This window comes from Nomascus leucogenys, chromosome 16 (genome assembly GCF_006542625.1).
Source record: "Nomascus leucogenys isolate Asia chromosome 16, Asia_NLE_v1, whole genome shotgun sequence".
Taxonomy (NCBI): Eukaryota; Metazoa; Chordata; class Mammalia; order Primates; family Hylobatidae; genus Nomascus; species Nomascus leucogenys.
This window is the reverse complement of record NC_044396.1, coordinates 26,152,148-26,173,823: the sequence shown is the minus strand read 5'-3', so window position 1 is coordinate 26,173,823 and position 21,676 is coordinate 26,152,148. Positions and strand designations below refer to the sequence as shown.

The window sequence follows — 21,676 nt, the reverse complement described above, 5'->3', positions numbered from 1 at the left end:
GTTGGGGCCAGGGCTATGGGGGGAGGGAGAGCATCAGGATAAATAGCTAATGCATGTGGGGCTTAATACCTAGGTGATGGGTTGATAGGTGCGGCAAACCACCATGGCACACATTTACTTATATAACAAACCTGTACGTTCTGCACATGTATCCCAGAACTTAAAATAAAATAAAAATTCTGGCTTCTGTAAAATTCCCCACCCCTAGGAGAGAACCAAAGGGAGAGACAGTCTCTCTTTTGCCTTTACACATTTTTCTATCTCACATGATATTTACAACTGCTGCATCCATTGTGTTACCTCCTCAAAGATGGGGCCAGAACTGAGGATAGCAGAGCAGAAACGTGGAAGGAACTGAAGGCCACTTTATTTCAAAAATTTATATTATGTTAGTTAATAAATTCCATTTTTACTTAAACAGTTTTGTCTCTGAGCTTTTGTTACTTGCAGAAGAAGTCCTCATAATTACTATGCCTTTGTGAGTAGCTTCACCAAATTGTGAATTTGGACCTTCACAACAACCAGTTGCGTGAATCACATAGAGCTGGCCTCATGACAGCACATACCCATCTTCCCAAACCAACTCAAACATCTCTTTCTCTGTGAGTCTGGTTCAGAGCTAGATAATCCCCATGGCGTGAAGATAGAAATAAACATTTAAGAGAAGTATATTAGACAGCTTATTTCATCGTACTGCAAATAGCTATTTCCCAGCTGTCTCCTGAGCTATTCTATATCAAAAAAAGAAAATATTTTCCACTCACTTCTGTATCCTTAAGACAGTATCTGGCATATCATAAGTGTTCAATAAATGTTTTATGGATGAGTGACCAAAGAAATAAATAGTATTTTTTTAACTGGTAATTCTCATTAGTGTTCTTTATCTCTATAACAGTGACTAAAGACAGAGTTTTAGTACGTTATCTTCTCCTGACTTGGTCCTATGACAGGCCTTTTATTCTGGTCATTGTCAGATGGTGGAGGGATGCTCAGACTCTCTTCATCTTTCTCAGTTACATAGCACAAGTCTCCCTTCTCAACTAAGAAAGTTCTCTGCTATTTCTGTTGCTACCACCGCTAGCCTTTGGCACTTTGGTTTGATTATAAAAAAAAAAGTGAGCACCATTTCCTCAAGTAGAAAAAAAATTTTAAATTAGATTGTTCCTAATGTTAATCCTAGTAAAGGAACTAGAATACTGTAGTTTGTTATAGAATAGTCACGTCTTGTTTTTATGACAGTTTCAAGGCTTATTTCTCCAATATGTCATTTTTCTATGATCTTTCAACATCTCATTTTCTGTATTGATTTTCTTGTGACATTTTAAGACATCAAATAGTTTTTAATAATTTTTAATTTTGAGATGCTATGGTCACCACTGACGATGGATACTGGTAAAGTTGAACATATACTGGAAGCTACACAAGTATTCAGAAATATGTCTGATAATTTATTGCTGCACATATAGTACTTTAGCTGGATTTGATAAAGCATCTAAGATTCTTATTTCCACATGCAGTGACACTTCTAAGTATCACATTCCTTACTGTGTTCATCATCCAATTTCAATTTTATAGACGCAATAATATAATAACTTTTCAAAGTGTACATTTAATCTAGGACTCTGAAAAGTAATTATTTAAAATTTTTCTTTTTAAGATGATATTATATTATCCAATAAGGAAAACAAGTATTTTGAAATTAACTTTGGTTAATAAATAGTCTGAATGTGATATTTATCACTGAAATAGTTCTCCATTTGCTAGTATTTTCTACACTAGAGAAATTGATGTTATAATTTCAAGAGACTTTGCTTAACATAAATGATACATATTTTTAAAACATCACTTTTTCCAATAATTTTTTATATATGGGGCTTTTAAGAGAATTTTTACATTGTTTTTACTCCTAGATCACTTCACTTATAATAAAAATTTTACTTAAAACAACCATACCAAATTAACTCTGAGCAAATAATTTTTTTAATATGACAACTTCCAGTTTATTTTTACTAGTTACAAAATAAGTCCATCTCTTATCTATTATTTACTGCTTAATAAGTATACATAAAAACAGCAATTTCTTTTGTTTTGGTGAAGGTTATTTATTTGAAGTGCTCACTATTTAAGGGCATATGGAGGCAGCTGACCACCTTGAAAATTCACCTGTAGTAGGACTGTTCTTTTTTTTTTATTTTTAATTTTATGTTAAGTTCTGGGATACATGTGCAGAATGTGCAGGTTTGTTACATATGTATACATGTGCCATGGTGGTTTGCTGCACCTATCAACTGTCATCTAGGTTTTAAGCCCCTCATGCATTAGGTATTTGTCCTGATGCTCTCCCTCCCCTTGGCCCCCACCCCCTGACAGGCCCCAGTGTGTGATGTTCCCCTCCCTGTGACCATGTGTTCTCATTGTTCAACTCCCACTTATGAGTGAGAACATGTGGTGTTAGGTTTTCTGTTCCTGTGTTAGTTTGCTGAGAATGATAGCTTCCAGCTTCATCCATGTCCTTGTAAAGGACATGAACTCATTCTTTTTTAAGGCTACATAGTATTCCGTGGTGTATATGTGCCACATTTTCTTTATCCAGTCTATGATTGATTGGTATTTGGGTTAGTTCCAAGTCTTCGCTAAAAAATAGCAATTTCTTTCTAAGGAGTTATGCATATCATATTTATTAACATGTAAAGAATTTTTAGGCAAATTCATTTTTTGGCAATTGATACTTTCTCTTGTTTTATGCCACCTCCTTCCCCTAACTTTATTATATTTGGTTGGGTTTTTTGTTGTTGTTGTTGTTACCTTTTAATTTTGAAATAATTACAAAAACACTTCCCTAACAACACAGAAAACTCCCATGTATACTCTTTGCCCAGATCCCACAATTGTCAACATTCCAACACTTTTGTCCCTACCTCTATCTCTCTCTCTCCCTCCCTCCCTCTCTCTCTTCATAAGAAGCAAGCTGTTTGTTGCTCAGTCATTGAGAGTAAGTTGAGAAATGTTGCCCCACTCCTCTCCAAACAAGGATCTCAATCAGGAAATCAACACTGATGACAATACTGCTATCTAATCCACAGACCCCACTCAAACCTTACCAATTGTCCTGACAGTTTTTCCTTTTCCTACTAAAAACAAGGGAAAAAACCCAGCCTTTGTGACCCAGAATCCTATCCATGATCATGCGTTGCTTTCAGCCATCATGTCTCTTTAGTCTCCTTCAATCAGGAACAGATCTTTAGTCATTCCTCGTCTTTTAGTACTGGAGACACTGGGGAAAAAATCACTGTTCTAAGCAAGAGGCTGGGTCATCTGCTAAAACTGACAAGTAATTTTTACATGAAAACTGAGGTCAGTAATGCTTCAGACTTTGAAAGGAGTATATCTAAATCAGAAATTGTAGCCCTTTGATGGCTAGAGTGGGAATTAGGGAAGAGAGGATAGCTAGCTCATTACTTAACCTGATCCTGTGTTTCTAAAGAGGGAGTGACTGGCTTTTTGGACCATTCATATCTGCTTCAAGATACAGATGGACTCTATGACCACACTGTGGGTTTTGGAGAGGTACCCACTTAATCCTGCCTCTTTTCCTTTCAGAGTACAGTGTCCTCTATGCCTCTATGTATGTATTGATAGAAACAATATCAAAAAGTGGAAAATTATATGAGCTTCACAGAGATCCCAGGCAAGATAAATGGGATAAATTGGGGAGCTGTCACTTGAAGATCTTTCTTGGATGTATCTATGGACTTAGTTTTATGGTGAAAATATAGGAACGTGAATTTGACTTATCTATCAAATTTATATTGAACTGGATCTTCTTATTCTATGATTCCACACCAATTGAAAAATAATAATTAGACTTGAAGACTACATTTTCAAAAATAACTAAATTCACAAATATACCTACATAAATGGACTTTGTAAAGGATTAGCACAGAGGCACCATTAGGGATGAGGAAGGCTCGAGAAGAAGGGAGTGGGAAAAAATGAATTATGCCCAGGAAGAAGCAGAATGTAAAGTACAAAACAAACAGAAACCTTGAGGCAAGAAAGAAGATGCATGTTGGTATGATGGAAGCAAGAAATGTGAAGAGAACAGAGACATGATAAAACTGGAGAGTTCGATTTAAAAAAGGCAAGCATAAGACAGCTTCCACATGCCATGCTAACGGGATTGGACTTTTTCTGCCTACAATGAGAGTCACTACAAGGTTTTAATCAGTGAATGTCCCAGTCAGATTTCCATTATCTAATCATTCATAAAGTCTACAGGGCTTGGGAAAGACTGGAGGTAATAGAGACCTAAAGACAGAACTCTGAAGTAATTAAAGAAAAAATTACAGTAATATTGGTGGTGGGAAGAAGAAAAGCAAACATAGTAAAGAAGTTTGAAGTTAATATAATCAATATTTAAAAAAATAAATGTTATGGAGTGAGGAAGGAGGATTATTCAATAATGATTTTAAGATTTTTGAAATGAAAAATAAGATGGAACATTCTGACATTGCTGAGATGTGGAAAAGAGGGTGAGGAGCAAGTTTAAGGGAGAGGGTGGAAGGAAGCACTCATGATAAATTTGGGTTTAGGGGCCAGGGACATCCACTTGTACACTTTTAACTCTTTTTAACTCTCCCTTCTCCTTGGTTATATAATCACCTTTTTTTGGTGGGAGAGTTATTGTGGTAAAATACACAAAATATTTACTATCTTAACCATTTTAAGCATGCATTTCAGTGGTGTTAAGTACATTCACATTGTTGTGCAACCATCACCACCATCCATCTTCAGAACTCTTTTCATCTTACAAAACTGAAACTCTATGCCTGTTAAATAGTAACTTTCTATTCCCCTTTTCCCACAGACCCTGGAAACCATGGTTCTATTAATACTTTCTATCTGTGATTTTGACTACTCTAGGTACCTCATGTAAGTGAAATAATATAGTATTTGCCCTTTCATCACTGGCTTATTTTACTTAGCATCATGTCCTCAAGGTTCATCTGTGTTGTAGCATATGTCAGAATTTCCTTCTTTTTAATACTGAGTAATAATAATTCATTGCGTCTATATACTACATTTTGCTTATCTATGCATCTGTTCATGGATGCTTGAGTTGCTTCCATGTTTTAGCTATTGCAAATAACCTGCTATAAACATGGGTGTACAAATATCTCTTTGAGACCCTGCTTTCAATTTGGGGGGTATACATCCAGATGCAGAATTGCTGGATCACATGGTAATTCTATTTTTAATTTTTTAAGGAATTGCCATACTGTTTTTTACAGTGGCTTTACATTTCTACCAACAATGTACAAGGGTTCCAATTTCTCTACATCCTTGCTAACACTTGTTATTTTCCAATTTTTGTTAATAATCATTATTCTGATAGGTGTGAGAAGACATCTCATTGTGGTTTTGATTTGCATTTCCCTAATAATTAGTGATTCTGAGTGGAAAAAACACAAACTATTTTTCCTCTCCTCTCATACTACAACAATCAACACTGAAAACTTCTGTGACCAAATATGTGGGGATTTCTCCCCACCAACAAGCTAGTAATAAGTTCTACAGCAGACGCCAACTGAGTGTCCTCTAATTCAATTCAATTCTGACAGAATCTCCCTGAAGGTAAGATCAATCTCACAAGACTGCCCCCAACTTCAGGCATCAGTAGCAAGTCCAGGCCGCTGGAACTTCTGACCAACAAGCTTCAAGTTGGGGTTTCCGTGACCGCCTCCTGGGGTTTGATTAATTTACTAGAGCAGCTCACAGAACTCAAAGAAACACTATGTTTACTGGTTTATTATAAAGGATATTACAAAGGATACAGATGAAGAGACGCATAGGGTGAGGTATGGGGTCAGGGGCATGAAGCCTCCCCAGGTACTCCACCCTCCAGAAACCTCCTGTGTTCAGCTACTGGAAGCTCTCTGTAACCCATCTCTTCAGACTTTAAGCAGATGTCATTGGACAGTCATGACTGAAACATAGACAACAATGTAGAAATGTAATTGGACCAAAAAAGTATGATTAAAATACAAAAGACTGAGTGAGGAAACCCAGCGAGGCCTACCTGTTTAGTTCTTCCGTCCCCTGGAGCAGGACCCCTTTCTTGTAGTGTCTCTGCCTGGCCTTACTATTAGGATAATGCTGGCCTAGTAGAATGAATTAAAAAGGGTTCCCTTCTCTTCAACATTTTGGAAAAATGTGAGAAGGATTGGTGTAGTTCTTTAAATGTTTGGTAAAATTCACCTGTGAAGCCAAGAGGTCCAGAGATTATCTTTGTTGTGAGATTTTTTATTATGATGACCTACAATCAGACAAGGTAAGTCAGAACATTTCTTCATGGCCAGCTCCAACACAGAGTGGTGGGGTAAGAGGAGAGTATATTTTTAGCTTTTATGACCTGCCTTGGGGAGAAAAAATTGTTCCCGGACCAAACTGAAGGTTGAGCTGCCATTTCTCGTGGCCCCATAACAAGATGCAGAAGAAGTGGGGAGGAAGAAAGTTTTTATTTCTGTAACCAGTTACAGGGAGAAGGCCTGGAAATTATTGCCAGACCAACTCAAAATTACAAAGTTTTCCAGAGCTTCTATACCTTGTAAGCTATATGTCTATGAGTAAGTGTGCATTCATCTAAAGACATAAGTGAGTAACTTCTTTTAATCTATAGCTAAGGTCTGAGTCCTGAAGACCTTCTTCTGGAGCCTCAGTTTACTGAATCTAAATGGGTCTAGGTGCTGGGGTGATTACCTTTATCTTGTCTCCCGCTAAATCATAAAGGTTTAGGGAGTTCCTTTAGACACCAATAAACTTTTTTGTGGAGGCCTGGGGAGTTTCTTCAGACCCCCAATAAAACTTGTTAAATCCTAAAAGGGTCCTATTAGTAATTCCTTCATTATCTTGTCATGCTTCAAGGCCCAGGAAAAGACTAGGCAAAAACTCTTGGTGGGCTCTTAGTTACACTCCAGCCTTTGTATAAGGGCACTGGCTCAATCATCTTTTAATGTTTAACCTTGTTAGTCAGTGCTGGGACAGTTGTAATGGAGGCCTGCATTAGTGAGACCTAGCCTGCCACAAAAGGAGCATATGAAAGGAGGGCAGGAAAAGGTCAGAGAGAGAGATAGAGACAGAGATTCTGTTTTCTGAGGCCTGCTTCTGAGGCCAATATTATAACAAAAGGCGGTCCTTCACGTTTATTGCTCTGACACTTACAGAAGTTGCTTCAGGGATCAAAGACAGGAGGCCGAATACCTAGCTACATGAAATAACAAGGCTGTGGAAGTTCTCAGCCAAGAACCATGGACAACAATAAATTTATATATATATATATATATATATATATATATCATATTCTTCATATAGTCACAAGGATGTTGAGCATCTTTTCATGTGCTTATTGGACATTTATATATCTTCTTTTTTTTTTTTTTGAGACAGAATCTCTCTCTGTCACTCAGGCTGGAGTACAGTGGCACAACCTCAGCTCACTGCAACCTCCGCCTCCCAGGCTCAAGTGATTCTCGTGCCTCAGTCTCCTGAGCAGCAGGAACTACAAGCATGCACCACCTTGCTCAGCTAATTTTTTTGTATTTTTTGTAGAGATGGAGTTTCATTATGTTGGCCAGGCTGGTCTCAAACTCATGGCCTCAAAGGATCTGCCCTCTTCAGCCTCCCAAAGTGCTGGGATTTTAGGTGTGAGCCACCACACACTACCTTATATAACTTCACTGGAGAAATGTCTATTCAAGTTCTTGGCCCATTTTGTAAATCAGGTTGTTTGTTTCTTCTTGTTGAGTTTTAGAGGTTCTCTAGATGTTCCTTTTTTTTTTTTTCTTAGTGATGGGGTCTCACTCTGTCACCCAGGCTGGAGTGCAGTGGTGGAATTATAGCTCACTGAAGCCTCAAAGTGGGATTATAGGCATGAGCCAGAGTGCCCAGCTGTTCTGTGTATTAATCCCTTTTCAGAGATATGATTCACATCTCTGTGAATCATATCATATTCACAGGTCATATCACAGATATTTTCATATCAATCATATCATATCATATCACAGATATTTTCTCCAGGTCTACAGATGGGTTACCTTTCCACACTGTTGATAGTGTCTTTTGATGTACAAAATGTTTAACTTTCAAAAAGTACAACTTGACTATTTTTTCTTTTGTTGCCTGTCCCTTTTGTGTCATATTCAGGAAATCATTGCCAAATCCAATGGCATGAATATTTTGCTCTATGTTTTCTTCTTTGCTATGGTCTAAATGCTTGTGTGCCTCCAAAATTCATATGTTGAAATCCTAACCTCCAAGTTGATGGTATTAGGAGGAAAAGCCTTTTGGAGTTGATTACATATGAGAGTGAAACCCTCTTGATTGAGATTCAAGCCCTTATAAAAGAAACCCCAGAGAAGTAGCTTATCCCTTCCACCATGTGAGGGCACAGTGAGTAGGCAGTAAGTGGACTCTTCCCAGACATTGAATAACACTTTAATCTTAGACTTCCCAGCTTCAAGAACTGTGGTAAATACATTTCTATTATGTATAGCTACCTAGTTTGTGTTGATTTATTATAGCCTAAATGGACTAAGGTAGTCTTTGTGTCTACCTTTCTGCCAAGACTATACTGTTTTGATTATTATAGCTTTGAAATAAATTTTGACAGCAGGGAGTTTTGAGCCCTCCAAATACATTCTTTTTCAAGATTGTTTTGGCCATTTGGGGGTCCTTTGAAATGTTACGGATTTTAGTATGGATTTTTCTATTTCTGCAAAACGTTGTTGAAATTTTGAAAAGGATTACATTAAATCTGTAGATTGCTTTGGGTAGTATTAACATCTTACCAGTACTGAGTCTTCCAATTCATAATCATAGGATGTCTTTCCATTTATTTATGTCTTAATTTATTTCAGCAAAATTTTGCAGCCTTCATTGTGCAAGTTTTTCATCACATTGAATAATTCCCAAATATTTTATTATTTTCGATATTATAAATGAAATTCTTTTCATAATTTCCTTTATATTGTTTATTGTTAGTGTATAGGATTACAACTGATTTTTACTTTAATTTTATACATGAAACTTTGCTGAAATTATTTATTCTTCCTAACAGTATTTTGTGTGGAATCTTCAGGGTTTTTTACACATAAGATCAGATCATATGTGGAGACAATTTTACTTCTTTCTTTCCAATTTGGATCCCCTTTATTTTTCTTGACTAATTGCTCTAACTAGGACTTCCAGTACTATGCTGAATAGAAGTGGTGAAAGCTGGCATCCTTGCCTTGATCCTGATCTGAAAGAAAAAGCCTTCAGGTATTTCACCATTATGTGTGATGTTAGCTATGGGCTTGTCATAATTGGCCTTTATTACGTTGAAGTAGTTTCCTTTCATTCCTAGTTTTTTGAGAGTTTTTTTTTTTTTTAATCATGAAAGGGTGTTGAATTTTGTGAAATGCTTTTTCTGCATCAGTTGAAATAATTGTGTTTTTTGGTCCTTCATTGTGTTAATAGAATGTATTACATCAATCAATTGTTATATTTTGAGCCATCCTTGAATTCCAGGAATAAATCCTGCTTGGTTATGTTGCTAGTACTTTCTTGAAGATTTTGTATCAATGTTCATAAGGGATATTACTCTGTAGTTTTATTTTCTTGTAGTGTGTCTGTCTGGATATGGCATCAAGGTAATGCTGGCTTCATATAATGAGTTAGAAAGTGTCTCCTTCTCTTCAATAGTTTGAAAAAACTTTGAGAAGAATTTATATTAGTTATTCTTTAAATATTTGGCAAAATTCACCTGTGAAGACAGGAGGTCAAGGGATTTTCTTTACTGAAAGATTTTTTGATTTAATTTCCTTGCTAGCTATAGGTCTATTCAGATTTTAAAATTTATTTCTTTATAATTAGTCTTGATAAGTTTTGTGTTTCTCAAAATCTGCCCATTTCATAAGGTTATTTCATTTGTGTACAATTTTTTATCATTCTTTCTTCTAATAATTTTTATTTCTGTAGAATAGGTAGTAATATACTAACTTCCATTTCTGATTTTAATAATTTGAGTTTTCCCTCTTTTTTATTCTTAGTCCATTTATCTCTGTCAATTTTTTTTTTTTTTTTGAGATGGAGTCTCGCTGTCACACAGCCTAGAGTGCAATGGCATAATCTTGGTTCACTGCAACCTCTGCTTCCCAGGTTCAAGTGATTGTACAGCCTTAGCCTCCTGAGTAGCTGGGACTACAGGTGTGTGCCTCCACACCTGGCTAATTTTAGTATTTTTAGTAAAGATGGCATTTCGTCATGTTGGCCAGGCTGGTTTCAAACTCCTGACCTCAAGTGATCTGCCCACCTCGGCCTCCCAGGGTGCTGGGATTACATGTATGAGCCACTGTACCTGGCTCTGTCAATTTTTTTTTAATCTTTTCAAAGAACTAACTTGGTTTCATTGATTTTTTTTCTATTGTTTTCTCTATCTCTCTTTTGTATATCTCTGCTCTAATTTTTATTATTTTCTGACTTCTGCTAGCTTTGAGTTTATTTTGTTCTTTCTCAGTTCATTAAGTTGTAAAGTTGCATTTTTTATTTGAGATCTTTCTTGTTTGCTAATTTAAGTATTTATAGCTCTACATTTCCTCCTGAGCACTACTTTCACTGTACCCCATAAGTTTTGGTATGTTGTGTTTTCATTTTTGTTCAATTCTAAGTATTTTCACACTTCCCTTTTGATTAATTCTTTAATCCACTTATTAAAAGTGTGTTGCACATGGACACATATAGGGGAACAACACACACTGGGGCCTTTCAGAGGGTGGAGGGTGAGAGAAGAAAAAGGATCAGGAAAAATAACTAATGAGTACAAGGCATAATATCTAGCTAATGAAATAATCTGTTCAACAAACCCCAATAACACAAGTTTACTTGTGTAACAAACTTGAACTTGTACCCTTAAACTTAAAATAAAAGGTTTTTTAAGAGTATTGCGTAATTTACATAATTTTGTGAATTTTTTAGTTTTACTTGTTATTGACTTCATGAAGAAACTGTGTGTATTATCTATCCTATAACATCTATTGAGACTTAGTTTGTGGCCTAACATATGGTCTATCTTGGAAAATGTTCCATTTACAGTTAAGAAGAATGTGCATGCTGCTGTTATTTGGTGGAATGTTCTATATATGTCTGTTGTATCTAGTTCATTTATTTTATTGTTTAAATCCTCTATTTATTTACTTGTCTTCTGTATGGTTTTATCCATGGGGGTTGGAGGAGGAGGGTATTATTGAACTCTCCAACTATTACTGTAGAACTGTTTGTTTTTCTGTTTGGTTTTGCTTATGTTTTTTATAGTCATTAGGTGAGTAAATGTTTATAATTGTTATACCTTCTTGATGTATTGAAACTTAATATATATTGCCCTTCTTAGTCTCTTGTGTGTAATTTTTTTTTAATTTAAAGTCTATTTCATCTGATATTTGTATACCAACCCCTGTTCTCTTTTGGTTACCATTTGCATGAAATTTATTTTTCCATTCTTTTACTATCAATCTATATTTGTATTTGGGTCTAAAATAAGTCTCTTGTAGACAGTGTACAGTTGGATCTTTTTAAAAACTTTATTCTGACAATCTCTACATTTTGATTGGAGAGTTTAATCCATTCACTTACTTCTGTCATTTGCTGTTTGTTTACTGTATGCGTTATAGCTTTTTGTATTTCGTCTTCTGCATTACTGTCTTGTTTTGTGTTTACTTGGTTGTTTTATAGTGAACACTTTAATTTGCTTCTTATTCCTTTTTGCGTATATTCTATAGCTATATTTTTCTGGTTACCATGGGGATTACATTTAACACCCTAAAGTTATAACACTTTAATTTGAATTTATACCAATTTAACTTCAGTAACATACAAACATTCTGCTTCTTTACAATTCTGTCCTATCTGGTTCAATTATTCATGTCACAAAAATACAATTTCATACATTGTATGTCCAAACGCAAAAACCATAATGTTAAAAATGCATCAGTTTCTTTATGTAAAAAACAAAATATAGAGTCACAAACCAAAGCTAAAATAATACTAGTTTTTAGGCCAAAAGTCTAAATATTTTTAGTTTTAGACTAAAAATATATTCGTCTTTTAAATAATGTAGAAAATAAAAAGTGGAGTTACAAACTGTTGTTACTACAATACTCGATTTTAGAATTGCTCACATATTTACCTTTATTGAGATCTTTGATTCCTCATATGGCTTTAAGTTACTATGGAGTGTCCTTTCATTTCAACCTGTAGGACTCCTTTAGCATTTGTAGGGCATCTGTAGGGTAGGTCTAAGAGTAACAAACTCCTTCAGCTTTTGTTTTTCTGGGAAAGTCTTAATTGCACCTTCACTTTGAAAGCTGGTTTTGCCTAATACAGGATGCTTGGTTAACAGGTTTTTTTTAATTTTAGTATTTTGAATATATTATCAGTCTAATGCCTTCTGACATCCAAAGTTTCCAATAAAAAATCTGCTGATAATCTTATTAAGAATCCCTTGAATATGGTGAGTTGCTTCTCTCTTGCTGCTTTCAAGATTCTCTTTGTCTTTGACTTTTTAAGTTTGATTAAAATGTATCTCAGTATGAGTCTCTTTGAGTTCATTCTAGTTGAAATTTATTGAGCTTCTTTGATGTTTATAGTCATGCCTTTCACCAAATTTGGGAAGTTTTTGGTCATAATCTCTTATTCTCTCTGCCTCTTTCTCTCTCTTCTCCTTCTGAGACTCTCTCAATGCATATGTTGTTCTGCTTGGTGGTGTCTCACATGTTCCTTAGGCTCTGTTCATTTTTCTTGAATTTTTTTAAATGTTCCTCAAACTCAATAATTTTCATTGCCCTATCTTCAATTGCACTGATTCTTTTTGCTATCTGCTCAAATGTGTCTTTGAATCCTGCTAGCGGATTTTTTTATTTCCATTGTTGTACTTTTGAGCTCTAGATTTTCCATTGGTTTCCTTTTTGGTTTTCTATTTATTTACTGATATTCTCATTTTGTCTATTCCTCACTTTCTTGACTTTATGTCATCCTTTAATTCTTTTAGCATATTTAAGGAAGTAATTTTAAAGTCTTCGTCTAATAGGTTACCATCTGGTCTTTCTCAGGAAGAGTTTCTGTCGGTATATTAATTTATTTTTTGAATGGGTCATACTTTCCCATTTCTTTGTATGTCTTGTGTTTTTTTCTTCAAAACTAAATATCTGAATCTAATATTGTGATAACTCTGGTAATCAGATTCTTCCCCACCTGAGGAATTGCAGTTTTTATTTTGTTTAATTTTTTATTGTTGTAGGCTATCTACAGAGTTAGCCTAAAGAATAAACTTAGTTGGAACCAACCCAAATGTCCAACAACGATAGACTGGATTAAGAAAATGTGGCACATATACACCATGGAATACTATGTAGCCATAAAAAATGATGAGTTCGTGTCCTTTGTAGGGACATGGATGAAACTGGAAAACATCATTCTCAGTAAACTATCACAAGGACAAAAAACCAAACACCGCATGTTCTCTCTCATAGGTGGGAATTGAACAATGAGAACTCATGGACACAGGAAGGGGAACATCACACTCCAGGGACTGTTGTGGGGTGGGGGGAGGGGGGAGGGACAACATTAGGAGATACACCTAATGCTAAATGACAAGTTAATGGGTGCAGGAAATCAACATGGCACATGGATACATATGTAACAAACCTGCACATTGTGCACATGTACCCTAAAACCCTAAAGTATAATAAAAAAAATAAAAAAAAAATAAAATAAAAAAAAGAATAAACTTAAGGTCTTCTCAGGCTCTTTCTGAGCCTGTGACTTCCCTACGCATGCATACTGACTTTTTAATTTTCCTCATACATGTGGTTGCTTGAATGTCCTAGTCTTTAATGTCTGGATCCTAAAAGGAAAAAAGAAAAAAAATATATGATGTGAGAAGTAGGGAAGGAGCTGACTTTTTAAATACACTGGAAGCTGCTTCAGCCCAAGAAGAAATGACTTACAACAATAAGGGGTGTTGTGTGTGTGTGTGTGTGTGTGTGTATGTGTGCAACAATAGCTGCTGGCCAATGTGTCTGCACTTCTGTGATCAGAAGCAGCAATCATCAATCAAAACACAGATCCATAACATTTGGAAAACTTGGTTCTTATTGCCCATCCTAGTTCCCGCAAGATGACTGCAATCTGGATTGCTCCAGGAATGTGTGCACAGTGGCCTCCTATGAGGGTTGTGGGTGGGTATGAGTATCTGCAACTGGGTTAAGAGCTGAAATTGACCAAAATTAACTGCAACTTATCATCCAAGACTTCCCCTGAATATTGCAAGGATTCAATAGATTTCAGGGTTTCAAAATAGATACGTTAGACAGATTCTGCCAGTGCATTTTTTGTGTAGGTAGGAAGACATATTCCTGCTCATCCTACTCTGCCATCTTCCAGAATCCTCTTCAAATTGACTTTATCACATTTTCTGAATGAAGTTACCACTTGGACACTTATGGCTTCCAGGTCTATATTCAAGACAGGATAGCTCTCTTGAATTTCAGATTCTTATATCTATTTCTCACTTGGTTTTATGATGTTAAGCTCTGTGCCTCAATTTCTTTATCTGTAAACAGAAATCCAAATCCTCCCATCAGATTGTTTTGATGACAAATGATTTAAAGCTTGCAATGTGCCTGGCACCATCATTAGTGCTTAATAAATATTTGTTTACCAAGAATTGTCCTAATCAATACTTATACATCTTCTATATTTAAGTTCCTCAAACCCAAAGTGAGAGTCTAACTCTATGTTTTTATAAAAAAAAAAGTAAATTCTTATGGTCAGGGAACTAGTCCATCTCTTCTGGCCTCTCCATATCATGGTGTTATGTATAGGATAAGTATGCAGAAAATGAAAATCTTTGGATTTATTTTTAAAGAGAGAATCACAAACAGAATTATATCAACAGCAATATACACTTTGGAAGATTTTGTCTTACTATAAAATGTAAGCATGTGATTTGTAAATTTCAGTCTACATACAGGAAACCTTAATAATCTGGAAAGGTGCTTCATAGCTTCTACAAGAGGTGGGAAAAACATACAGACGACACACACATACACAGACATACACATTCACACACACAGTACCTTGGAAAACTCACTATCACTTTTGTGTGTTTTATAAGCTGAAATCCCTTGGATAATTTTATTTGAATCAAAAGTTCCACTGGTGAGAAAAATAAAATTTTGGAAACCACGACAATAAAATTTGAATCTACTCATGTACAAGACTATCTTCACTTTTCTGAAATGAATATGATGGAATTATTTGCACTGAATTCTGGAGAGATATTCAAAATATTTTGAGAGAGAGAGAGAGAGATCACATACACATAACTTTTATTATAGTATATTGTTATAACTGTTCTGTTTTATTATTAATTATGGTGCCTAATTTAAAAATTAAACTTTATTGTAGGTATTTATGTTTAGAAAAAAAACATAGTGTTTATAGGATTCGGTACTATCTGCGGTTTCAGTCACCCACTGGGGGTCTTGGAATGTACCTCTGTGGATAAGGGGGAACTACTGTATATACTCCTCTCTTGCAATGCACTAAGACAGAGCAGGTATAAAACGTGAGCACTTGGGCCAGCTGGCTGTGGACAATTTCACTACATTTAAAACTACCTTAGGTTTCTGAGATACACCTACTTAACTGTAGCTATGATAAAGAAGGATTTAATATTCAGTGATGGTACATACTTGTTATCTCCTACCTAGGGAAATTCATAGATATCCCTTTTTACCTTGAATTATTATGAAATATGTTATTATTTATATCAGAACAAAGAAATAATGCAAATTTCCCATTTCTTTCATTCAATTATGACTAAGAATACATCATAAGCACAATAAATACATCATTACATCACCTTCTAAATCTAAAAAAAGTTTATTTAACCAACATAACCATATTGAATAAAATCAGCTTGGGAGAAAATTAGTTGCTTGCTAAATCGTGGAAAACGATATCTTTTTGAACAATATATCCAACAGAATGTTGTAGAGTTCAATGCAAACTTCAGTCCAGGTCAACATCCCTTGGCTTATGCTCTCTCATAAACTCTCGTGGAAGTGATGCCTTTCATGATGCATTCCTAGACACAAAAAACAATTCTTGGTCAATCACTGGGACTAAACCATGGATTTATTTATTGTCTCTCTCAATGTTGGGAATAAAACAATATTCATTCAAAAGATACTCATTTCTGGACTCTTATATATGTACCCATATATTGTAATAAGGTAGGGAGATAAAAACGCCAGGAAAATACAAGTTTTCCCCTCCAGGTACCTTAAAATCTGTATAGTGACTGAGAAACATAAGCAGAGATAGGTAATACAATGTGGTGGAGGGACCACTGGAGACAGCCTTAGGATGCCTGGAAGCAGGCAGAGAATGCTTCCTAGAAGACAGCATGCCTTTGTTGAACTCAAAAGCATGAAGGGCAAATGCCAGAGTGGAAGCATAATTCCAATAAAATCCTCTTTTTGTTTTAGATAATCAAAAGGAAAATCTTTTTCCTTAAGTAGAATAGTGATCATGAGATGACTAGCAGTAAGATCCAGAATTAAGTAGCTAGAAGATACTCACCACCACCAGTTTATCATCCTCTCGTTTTCTCTTTATGGTGGTTGATTTTCCATCCCATTTCTGCACATGTACCAGGACACCCCCATCTAAGGTTATGGTGCTCTGTAGGCATAAGAAAATGTAATGACAATATGCATATGGAGGCAGAAAAAAATTTAAAATAGAGTGCCTTTGTTCAAAGGAATATTTTGAGGTCACTAGTAATTCTAAATGACAAGAATATATTGCAACAAGAAAAAAATGAGTCTCAAAAACAACAACATAACCACTGATAGATACGTTATGCCCAGAGTGTTATACAAATTACATAATTGGAAAAATACTGTGAAGAAATATGAAAAAGAAATTTACATTGAGATGGTAGTAGTATGGGTGGTTTTTCTATTTCTTTCTTCCATTTTTATAAACATTCTCTTACATTGTTATAGTATTTTAATTCACTTGAAATACTCTATGTATTGTATGACTCAAATAAATTATGTTAATATGGAGACAGGCCAGGTGTGGTGGCTCACAACTGTAATTCCAGCACTTAGGGAGGCCAAGGCAGGAAGATTGCTTGAGGCCAGGAGTTTGAGACCAGCCTGGGCAACATAGTAAAACTCTGTCTCTACAAAAACATTAAGGAATTAGCTGGGTGTGATGGCACACAGCTCTATTACCAGCTACTCAGGAGGCTGAAGTGGGAGAAACACTTGAGCCCAGGAATTCGAGGCTGTAGTGAGGTATGATTGTGCCATGTCACTGAAGCCTGTTTGACAGAGTGAGATCCTGTCTCTAAAAATAATAATACTTTTTTAACATGAGGACAACTTAATAAAATGGGGAAAAATTCACCAACTCTGTATCTAAGGAAACACAGTTTAGATGTAGGAGTTCAGGGATCTTTACCTTATGATAGAATGGTTTCCCTCCTTTTATCATAAAATGATTTCTTATAGCAATGGCGATTTAGAAACCAGGCGTGTACTCTGTGCCACTTCCTTATTTCTCACCTTGACTTTCCTGTCATCTGCGGTGACTTCGTCAAATTCCTGGCCCAGTTTGAAGGAAATCTCAGTATTTTTAAAGGTACTTTCAGATTTAATGGTGATCACATCCCCATTCACACTGATGATCATGTTAGGTTTGGCCATGCCAGCCACTTTCCTGGTGGCAAAGCCCACTCCTACAGTTAGGAAAAGAAAAGATGTCAGGTTTACATTTTCTGTCACGTACTTATCCAAGTCAGAGAATGTGTGTGCGCACACAGGTGCATGTGTAAGAGGAAGAAGACACAGTGAGTTTCTTAAAGGCCTAATTTAAACAGCTCCTGCAGATAAAATCAGGCTAATACTTAAAAAAAAAAAAAAAACCCCACAAAGAAAACAAAAACACAACCTCTGAGAAACAATAGGTGTAGGCCTATTCTTTAAACTTTCCTTTCTCTGGTCTGGATACAACTTCTCAGGAGACCCATTGTTTATTTTCAACAAAAATATGTATAAAGGTTAAGTCATTGGGAAGATATATATTTAAAATGTTAGCCACTATTATTTTTCTCTCTTAATAAAATACTTGAGGCTACTTGACCATTCCATCTTAGATACTCAATATTACATTTAAGAAGGCACAAAGACAGAATTTTCAACAGAATTTTGGGGGTTAATGTAGAGTTAGTTAAAGGTTCGTCTGTTTTGATGTGTGACAAAAGTCACATTTCATAGCATTTGTTGCCAAGTCTACTTTTCTGTCCTTCTTTCTCAAATTACTCCACCATGAAATGAAGATTTTCATGAATTTCTACAAAAGGCAAAATGTTTCCTACTTTTATAACATTTTAGAGTGGTGATATCATCGCTAATAATTTATAGGGGATATTTAAAAAGGGACTAGTCATCAAATTGTGAAAACTTTAACATTTAAGAAATCACCATTTCTTAGTTTAGAATAGGTTAGAAGCCAATACTTTGATTTCCAATCACCTAAATTGTGAATTTTTTTCTTTCTTAAAAAGGGGAATATATTTTCTTGTGCAAGGTATGGAATGAGTAATTTACAGCCTAACATAGCAGTAACTTGCTGACACTGTGTATGTCATGCAGAGTTTATGACAGTCATAGATGTGTTGAATTTTTTAAACATGTGCATGTAAATCTAAGCTCTTTCTTTGACTAAAGGCAACCAAAGGTTAGAAATTGGGAAGAAGGCCGGGCGCGGTGGCTCAAGCCTGTAATCCCAGCACTTTGGGAGGCCGAGGCGGGCAGATCACGAGGTCAGGAGATCGAGACCATCCTGGCTAACACGGTGAAACCCCATCTCTACTAAAAATACAAAAAAAAAAAAAATTAGCCGGGGGTGTTGGCGGGCGCCTGTAGTCCCAGCTACTCGGGAGGCTGAGGCAGGAGAATGGCGTGAACCCGGGAGGCGGAGCTTACAGTGAGCCGAGATGGCGCCACTGCACTCCAGCCTGGGGGACAGGGCAAGACTCCGTCTCACAAAAAAAAAAAAAAAAAAAAAAGAAATTGGGAAGAACTGGGAGAGATATATGGTGCAAAATAAGTAATACTGAGGCTCCAATTTGGCTGTCTGCCTGAAAAATGGCCACAGGTGTGTCTTCAAGTCCTGGCTCAGTTACAAAATATAACATTAAATGTATGGAGTGAGTCCACTTCGTGAATGGAGGCAAAACTGAGTGTGATTCTAGAATGGCTGACCTTGGGAAAAACCAGTCTCCATTTGCTTGATTTTGCTTCTATTTGACGATGAACACAATACCTGCCCACTCATCCTCAATTACAGCAGCTAATTTCATGCAGAAGGTGTTTTATTGACTTTAATTATAATCAGCCCTTTATAATTTAAAAACAGTGTTATTAGAAAATATAAATATTAAAAGTATAACATTTTTCTAAAAATAAATAGTTAAATGGCCCCAAATCCTGGCTTTTCTGCATCAGTGCATATTAATTAGTTTATTGAATCACTCTAGTTTATTCTAGAAAGTCTCTTGCTGAAGTCACCAATTTCCCTATCATCTGAAAACAAGAAACATAATTACAGACAAGCAAAAAGTATATACCGTATAATTTACAGGAGGGTTAAGTGTTTTGAGATTTGATGATTACATTCTAAACCTTAAGATTGCATAAAATTCCTCCCCAGTTTGCTAACCCCAGTTCTGACTTTATTGGACTGTCACGCATGGGGTTGAGGGAGAAAGGCTTTCAAAGTAGAAGCTGCCTGAGTGAGAGGTTGTCTCCTCTGCTTTACCTCCATAGTTATCTGAGAGACATTCATCCAATGACATGCTGACAAAGTTAACAGCGTCTAAAAAGTTAAAAACCTCTACTGTCAAAGAAGAGGTATGTTACATACGTAACATTCTCCTTTTAAATTTGTTGATAATTCTATGGCATACTATGTCATTTCTAGTCAAAAGAAGTATTTAAGCCGTTTAAGAAACATATTTTCTGAAATTAAAATTTTTGTCTATCATAAAACAACCACATATTTTAATAGATTAACATTGAGACAAGAAAATAATTGGCTAACATATGGTTACTGAAAAAGAACCTTGCATTAAGGGAACTAGGGTGCTTTCAGTTTGAAATGAAAATTATTGCATATTGACTTTTTTCCAAGTTATTGCTTAATTTATATGCAAAAGGGGATGAAAGAGAAACAAGCAAAGAGCTAAGTAAACCAAGGATACCCAAGTTTTGCAATTAAAGTCAAATCTTATCATTTCTAAAGACCATAAACATTTCATTTAGACACCTTTTTATATTGGTACACCTTTAGGAAGCATTAGTTGTAGCTTTGGTTCCAAATTTCTCTGGAAACAAATGATTATCACTTGCTATGTGTGCAGCCTCTCTACAGAAAGCAGCATTTTCATTTCTGGTCAGGGTTCCAGACATTGCTATAAACATAGCTATAAACTCTTTTTCCCAAAAGAGAATGTTATAAATCCAGTCATTCCACAACGCATTTCCTTACCTACTTCTTTCATATAATCATCAAAGTTTTCACTGGAGACAAGTTTCCAGGTACCTACAAAAGCATCACACATTTTGTGAGTTTTCTAGGATTATTCTTCAAGGTGAGAAGGAAGCTGCAGTTTTCAGGAGGGTGCTGTGATCCTCTTGAGTCCAGATAACTTCCTTTTAAAGATGATCAGAACATGTGATCTTAGGAATGACCAATTGGGAATGATATCCAATCATTTCCTTCATTACCGGCCTCTGCATTTTTTTCTCTGAGTCATGTTTTTTAATAGAAGTTTCTCAACTTTGGTTCTCCCTGGCAAACAGTCATTGGACTTAGAGTACAAATTATTTTTAAAACACTAACAGGATATTTTAAACATTCTTGTTTTGACAGCTTAATGCTCAGTGCACTGAATTTCCCCCTATTATTCCTATACATATTTATCCCAGTGTAGATAGGGGAAATTATTTTGAGATAAACTTTGACCTTATTGGGGGGGGGGTTAAATTGCAGTTATGTGGTTCTTTTGAATTGAGGAATCTAAGAACTGCCTCGGAGATTCTTACATAATTGCAAAGGCTCCTTGGGATAGTACTGTCTCAGGAATTACCTGGCAATTAAAAGAAAATAAATAATGGGATTTAAAAGTAATCCAGATTTCTGATTTTGAATGTTTTATATGAATAAAAAAGTACATTCAATTCATCCACCAGTAATCTGGACTGTAGATTTCATCGAAATGATAATTTAACCTCACTCTTTCCATCTCCTAAATGAGAGCATAGCATTGATTTCCACAGATCCTTTGAAAAATAGGCCTCATTCTAAAATACTTTCCTCATACTGAGAAAGTGCATTCAATTTCTGAACTGTATTATAAGTTCCAAATTTATTCAGATCAGAAGTGGTGTGGTCGCAAGCTACCAAAACCAATACCCTTCTTTTATACAGTGACCAATCTGTGAAACTAGTTTTCTAAAGTAATCGTGGTTTTCAATTCCCTTTGCCCCATGCAAGAATGACG

General features: G+C 35.7%; 1 protein-coding gene across 1 annotated transcript; it reads right to left on the bottom strand.

Moving 5' to 3' along the window:
• Positions 1-15,959: 15,959 nt before the first annotated feature.
• On the bottom strand, positions 15,960-20,805 carry FABP4 (fatty acid binding protein 4). The gene is made up of 4 exons (XM_003269490.4): positions 20,662-20,805; positions 17,676-17,848; positions 16,681-16,782; positions 15,960-16,183 (listed from the first exon to the last, which is right to left on the bottom strand). Exons 1-4 carry the CDS (start codon positions 20,732-20,734, stop codon positions 16,133-16,135), a joined length of 399 nt encoding a protein of 132 aa, XP_003269538.1. The 5' UTR covers positions 20,735-20,805; the 3' UTR covers positions 15,960-16,132.
• Between the last annotated feature and the right edge of the window lie 871 nt (positions 20,806-21,676).

Excerpts from the sequence above, each read along its gene's own strand:
- FABP4 (XM_003269490.4), bottom strand. The coding sequence starts at position 20,734 with ATGTGTGATGCTTTTGTAGGTACCTGGAAACTTGTCTCCAGTGAAAAC. Across the intron at positions 17,849-20,661 it reads TGATTATATGAAAGAAGTAG|GAGTGGGCTTTGCCACCAGG; the intron begins GTAAGGAAATGC and ends TCCTAACTGTAG. Across the intron at positions 16,783-17,675 it reads CAGATGACAGGAAAGTCAAG|AGCACCATAACCTTAGATGG; the intron begins GTGAGAAATAAG and ends TTATGCCTACAG.